This window comes from Mandrillus leucophaeus, unplaced genomic scaffold, assembly GCF_000951045.1.
Source record: "Mandrillus leucophaeus isolate KB7577 unplaced genomic scaffold, Mleu.le_1.0 Scaffold366, whole genome shotgun sequence".
Taxonomy (NCBI): domain Eukaryota; kingdom Metazoa; phylum Chordata; class Mammalia; order Primates; family Cercopithecidae; genus Mandrillus; species Mandrillus leucophaeus.
The window spans coordinates 512,734-518,504 of NW_012103876.1; the positions used below are offsets into that span (position 1 = coordinate 512,734).

The following is a 5,771-nucleotide window of genomic DNA, read 5'->3' on the forward strand; positions in this document are numbered from 1 at the left end:
CTCAAACTCCTGCCCTCAGGTGATCCACCCACCTCAGCCTCCCAAAGTGCCGGGATTACAGGCACGAGCCACCGCGCCCAGCCCCCATTTGCATCTTGTAGGTTCATCTCAGATCCATTTCCATTTACTGTCCTGGTTCTGGTTTGGTACTTGGCAAGTGTACTTTGCCTTTAACAAAATAGTGGCAGAAGCTTATTAAGCAGGTACTATGTGCCAGACACTGTTCAGCATTTCACGGCATTATCTCACGAAGCCTCACGACAATTCCTCTGAAGAAGACACAGGCAATTCTCATTATTCGCGGTGATTATGTTCTGTAAAATCACAGTGAACATTGAACTGGCAAACAGTATTAGGTTCCTGTGAGCTTCTGGTCACAACATTTTCATCAACCAACAGTATATAATCTCGTTTTATGTGTGATTCTGTTTAAAGACGTTTTATTTAATATATGTGTTGCTGATTCATCAATGCTAAGCTGATGGCACTATAGCTCACACCTGAATGAAGTGTATCTAACACACGCTTTCTCCCTAAGGTAGCCTTCTTGTGCTTAGGAACTATACAACTCTTGAGCAGGAGGTTCAGGGGCCATTTCCAAAAGCAAAATCCCCAGCAAAAGCACAAAGTGTGAAAAACGTTGCGCTAAGTAGATTGAAAAGGACACTCGTTCAATACGACAGCTGAAACAAAAGCAGCAGTATGACACCTTGTTGAACCTTAACTGGGAGTGTGCAAATTTTTTACTGCTCTGTGCATGTCCACAAATGGCCATGAAAGCATTGCAAGTATTGACTTGGGAGTTACAAATAAAATTTAGCAAGTAGGCATGTTCTGAAATATAGAACCAGAAAATAATGAAGATCAACTGTAGTATTATTACTGCCATTTTTCAGATAAGGAAATCAAGGCTCAGAGTGGTTAACAGTGACTTCAACGTTCAACAAGTATTATTAAGTGCCTGCTTTGTGACAAGTGCTCTTCCTGGCCTTGGGACTGTAGACTTACCCAAGGTCACACAGCTAGCAGGTGGCGGAGTCAGTCTACTCCAGCTGTCTGAGTCCTAAACCCAACTTTTTTTTTTTTTTTGAGACGGAGTCTCTCTCTGTCACCCGGGCTGGAGTGCAGTGGCGTGATCTCAGCTCACTGCAAGCTCCGCCTCCTGGGTTCACGCCATTCTCTTGCCACAGCCTCCCAAGTAGCTAGGACTACAGGCACCCACCACCATGCCTGGCTAATTTTTTTGTATTTTTAGTAGAGATGGGGTTTCACCGTGTTAGCCGGGATGGTCTCAATCTCCTGACCTCATGATCCGCCTGCCTCGGCCTCCCAAAGTGCTGGGATTACAGGCTTGAGCCACCGCGCCCGGCTCTGAACCCAACTTTTAAAGCAGAAAGTGTTTTCAATGCACAGCGGCCTTTTTGAGGGTCTGTCCTTTCCCAACCAGACCCTGAGGGGCAGTGCCTGCACAGTTGAGTACAGGGGAAGCCCTCAGGGAGTGTGTTGTCCCTGCAGTTCTCACTGTCACCGGGGAGCCCTGCCACTTCCCCTTCCAGTACCACCGGCGGCTGTACCACAAATGTATCCACAAGGGCCGGCCAGGCCCTCAGACCTGGTAAGACTACGCAGAGGAGTTGGAGCAGGGGCCTGGGAGACATGGGCCCTGGCTGTCCTTCTGTCTAAGGAACTCTGCTCAGAGAGAGGGGGCTGTGATAGGGGAGGGTGGGCCAGGCCCCTGGGCAGAGCAGGGAAGTCTTGTCTCTTTCTACAGGTGTGCTACCACCCCTAACTTTGATGAGGACCAGCGATGGGGATACTGTGTGGAGCCCAAGAAGGTGAAAGGTGCTACACACAGCCTCTGGGGTGGCCCGGGGCTCTCTCCTCCTGCCTCATTACTCTCCTGGTATCACCAGACCCCACACACCTGGGATTCTGGGCCCAGCCCCTTCTCTCCCTCCACAATACCCTTTGGAAGTCCAGAGGGAGAGTTCTGGGAAGGAGTGGTCCCATTTTGCAGGTGGGTAAACTAAGCCTTGGAAACTTGGAGTAGCAAGGTCACAAGGCAAGTAGGTTCAAGTAGGGCCTTGGCCCCCAACTGTCTGACTCAGCTCCCTGCTCTTCCTCCCACCGTGTCCATCTCTCAGACCACTGCAGTAAACACAGCCCCTGCCAGAAAGGGGGGACCTGTGTGAACACGCTGAGTGGCACCCACTGTCTCTGTCCACAACACCTCACGGGGAACCACTGCCAGAGAGGTGAGGAGACGCTGAGGACCCGGGCGGGGGTGCTGGGGGACAGGGGCAACCCTGGGCCTGCAGAAGAGGTCGCTGGATACCAGGAGACTTGGCATGGTCTTAGACTCTCCTGAACCACTGTCCCTCTTTGTCCTCAGAGAAGTGCTTTGAGCCTCAGCTTCTCCGGTTTTTCCACGAGAATGAGATATGGTATAGATCTGAGCAAGCAGCTGTGGCCAGATGCCAGTGCAAGGGTCCTGATGCCCACTGCCAGCGGCTGGCCAGCCAGGGTGAGCAGATGGTTGGGAACGGGCCAGGGAGGAGCGTCAGGAAGACAGGCTGGCAGGAGGCCGGGTGGTGTGCCGGGAAGGAGAGCTCTCTGGGGGGCTCTTTAGGCCCGGGGTGGCTCACAGCGTTCCCTCCCCAAGCCTGCCGCACCAACCCGTGCCTCCATGGGGGTCGCTGCCTAGAGGTGGAGGGCCACCGCCTGTGCCACTGCCCCGTGGGCTACACCGGACCCTTCTGCGACTTGGGTGAGTGAGGGTCTGGAGGAAGCAGAAGGCCAGCCCCCAGGTGGGACGGGCTTGCCAGGGAGGAGGAGGGAGAGTGCAGAAAGCGGATGAGAGGGCGGCAGGAGAGCCCAGCCCTGGCTGCCCAGGGAGCCCCCTCTCTCCCCAGACACCAAGGCGAGCTGCTATGATGGCCGCGGGCTCAGCTACCGCGGCCTGGCCAGGACCACGCTCTCGGGTGCGCCCTGTCAGCCGTGGACCTCGGAGGCCACCTACCGGAACGTGACGGCCGAGCAAGCGCGGAACTGGGGACTGGGCGGCCACGCCTTCTGCCGGTGCGCCGCGTGGGGCTGGGTGACCCCTCCGCCCGAGGGCCCCGGGCTCCTGTCGCTCTAACGGCGCCCCCCGTGTGGCTACAGGAACCCGGACAACGACATCCGCCCGTGGTGCTTCGTGCTGATCGGCGACAGGCTAAGCTGGGAGTACTGCGACGTGGCACAGTGCCAGGCCCCAACCCAGGCGGCGCCTCCGACCCCGGTGTCCCCTGGGCTTCATGTCCCACTCATGCCCCCGCAGCCGGCACCGCCGAAGCTTCAGCCCACGACCCGGACCCCGCCTCAGTCCCAGACCCCGGGAGGTTAGGAAGCGGGGGGAAGGAGGAGCCGAGAGGGCTCTGGGCGGCGAGCTAGATTCCGGCCGGCGGGCCGCGGGCTCCGCGTCCTCAGCCCCGGCTCCTCCACAGCCTTGCAAGTGAAGCAGGAGCAGCCGCCTCGCCTGACCCGGAACGGCTCAGTGAGCTGCGGGCAGCGGCTCCGCAAGAGTCTGTCTTCGATGACCCGCGTCGTTGGCGGGCTGGTGGCGCTACGCGGGGCGCACCCCTACATCGCCGCGCTGTACTGGGGCCACAGTTTCTGCGCCGGCAGCCTCATCGCCCCCTGCTGGGTGCTGACCGCCGCTCACTGCCTGCAGGACCGGCGAGTACCCGCCCGCCCAGCGCCGCCCCAGGGACCGCGGCTCCTCCGTCTCCCAGCGCTGCTTCCACGCTGCACCCGAACCCGTGCCCTACCTTCTCCCGCCCCACCCTTCTTTCCACGCCCCTCCAGAGCTCCCGGGGAGGAATCTGGAACACGAGATGGGGTTCGGGAGCAGGGGGCTTCCCCAGAACGCTTGTGGCCAGGTCTGAGCGTTCTGCCTCTCCCCTACCCGCCCGCAGGCCGGCACCCGAGGATCTGACGGTAGTACTCGGCCAGGAACGCCATAACCACAGCTGTGAACAGTGCCAGACTCTGGCCGTGCGCTCCTACCGCTTGCACGAGGCCTTCTCGCCCGTCAGCTACCAGCACGACCTGGGTGCGTGGGGGCGCCCCGCGGGGACGGGAAGAGAGGATGGGCCCCCGGCATCCCCGCCTCACGCTCCTCTCGGCCCGGGTTAGCTCTGTTGCGCCTTCAGGAGGATGCGGACGGCAGCTGCGCGCTCCTGTCGCCTTACATTCAGCCGGTGTGCCTGCCAAGCGGCGCCGCGCGACCCTCCGAGCCCGCGCTCTGCCAGGTGGCTGGCTGGGGCCACCAGTTCGAGGGTAGGCACAACTGCTAGGGGCAGGGTAGGAGAGGAGGCCTTTGATCACTGGGTTAGGCGGGAGAAGCCCGCGACTGTGTTATCATTCCGGGTGCCTACAGAATGGGTGGCGCTGACCTGATGGGTTGTGAGACTGTGTAGCGCCACCCAGGGCCTGGGATTCACTGCTGGGATCCCCCAAATCTCCTGGGGATACAGGGATACTCGAACTTGCTCTTGGTTTCCTCTGGGCGCCGGGCTTCTAAGTCCAACTATGACGCTGACCCCCCGCTCCGGGCTACTGCGGGAGCCACGTTCTGCGACTCTGGATGGGTGGTGGGGGTGGGGTTTCTGTTTCCGCCCCGCCCATTCAAATCTTGGCTCTTCCCTGGACCTCAGCTTCCTTGCCTATGAAATTGAATTAATGGCATCTCCTCCCCCTCGGGCTTGCTGCAAGAGAGGAAGGGCATGAGTGGGTTTAGAAGCGCCTGGCGCAGCTTCGTCCATCGTCCGGGCGGCGAGCGTTGTCAGATGGGGTGTGAAGAAGGCGCTCGGTGTTCGCAGGAGCGGAGGAATATTCCAGCTTCCTGCAGGAGGCGCAGGTACCCTTCCTCTCCCTGGAGCGCTGCTCAGCACCGGACGTGCACGGAGCCTCCATCCTCCCCGGCATGCTCTGCGCAGGGTTCCTCGAGGGTGGCACCGATGCATGCCAGGTGAGCCCTTAGCCCGGTTGGCGCCCTTCCCCGAGGCCGTCAGGCACAAATCCCAGGTCCACAGCACTGAGCTGCGTGTTTCCGACCCAGGGTGATTCCGGAGGCCCGCTGGTGTGTGAGGACCAAGCCGCAGAGCGCCGGCTCACCCTGCAAGGCGTCATCAGCTGGGGATCGGGCTGTGGTGACCGCAACAAGCCAGGCGTCTACACCGATGTGGCCTACTACCTGGCCTGGATCCGGGAGCACACCGCTTCCTGATTGCTCAGGGACTCATCTTTCCCTCCTCGGTGATTCCGCAGTGGGAGAGTGGCTGGGGCATGGAAGGCAAAATTGTGTCCCATTCCCCCAATGCGGCCAGCTCCGCGCCAGGATGGCGCAGGAACTCAATAAAGTGCTTTGAAAATGCTGAGAAGGAAAGCTCTTTTCTTCATGAGTCCCGTCGGGAAATGCCAAGACAGAAAAGCGATTTACAGCTTCTCCACAGCTCTCAGAGAACTCTCAGAGAACAAGGTCTATGAGATCTTAACGTGCAAAATCTAGATGCCGGTCCAGCTAATGTTTACTGAGTCTAGGATACTGTGTACCAAGCCCTGTGCAAGGAGAACCTGCATGTTATTCCTTATGAGAAACTCACTAACATTTTGTTTATAGAGCAATAATTCTCAGACCATACACTAAGATCATTTGGGGAGTTTTTGAGCCAATCTATGCCCAAGTTCCACCTCAGACCAATTAAATCACGATGTCTAGGGATGGGGCA

General features: G+C 58.6%; 2 protein-coding genes across 2 annotated transcripts in view; one reads left to right on the forward strand and one right to left on the reverse strand.

The window, feature by feature from the left end:
* The window catches only part of GRK6 (G protein-coupled receptor kinase 6), a 58,558-nt gene extending 55,394 nt beyond the window's left edge, over positions 1 to 3,164 (reverse strand). Inside the window, exon 1 of the mRNA XM_011989958.1 lies at positions 3,020 to 3,164. The gene's annotated coding sequence lies outside the window, so the exon portion shown is untranslated. The remainder of the gene's footprint in view (positions 1 to 3,019) is intronic.
* F12 (coagulation factor XII (Hageman factor)) overlaps positions 1 to 5,423 on the forward strand; it is a 6,794-nt gene extending 1,371 nt beyond the window's left edge. The window contains exons 3-14 of the mRNA XM_011989957.1: positions 1,516 to 1,615; positions 1,772 to 1,842; positions 2,145 to 2,255; positions 2,393 to 2,524; positions 2,663 to 2,767; positions 2,913 to 3,078; positions 3,163 to 3,380; positions 3,486 to 3,717; positions 3,957 to 4,093; positions 4,177 to 4,320; positions 4,863 to 5,011; positions 5,102 to 5,423. Coding sequence (XP_011845347.1) covers positions 1,516 to 1,615; positions 1,772 to 1,842; positions 2,145 to 2,255; positions 2,393 to 2,524; positions 2,663 to 2,767; positions 2,913 to 3,078; positions 3,163 to 3,380; positions 3,486 to 3,717; positions 3,957 to 4,093; positions 4,177 to 4,320; positions 4,863 to 5,011; positions 5,102 to 5,269 — 1,733 coding nt within the window. The 3' untranslated portion in view covers positions 5,270 to 5,423. The remainder of the gene's footprint in view (positions 1 to 1,515; positions 1,616 to 1,771; positions 1,843 to 2,144; positions 2,256 to 2,392; positions 2,525 to 2,662; positions 2,768 to 2,912; positions 3,079 to 3,162; positions 3,381 to 3,485; positions 3,718 to 3,956; positions 4,094 to 4,176; positions 4,321 to 4,862; positions 5,012 to 5,101) is intronic.
* Positions 5,424 to 5,771: the final 348 nt, after the last annotated feature.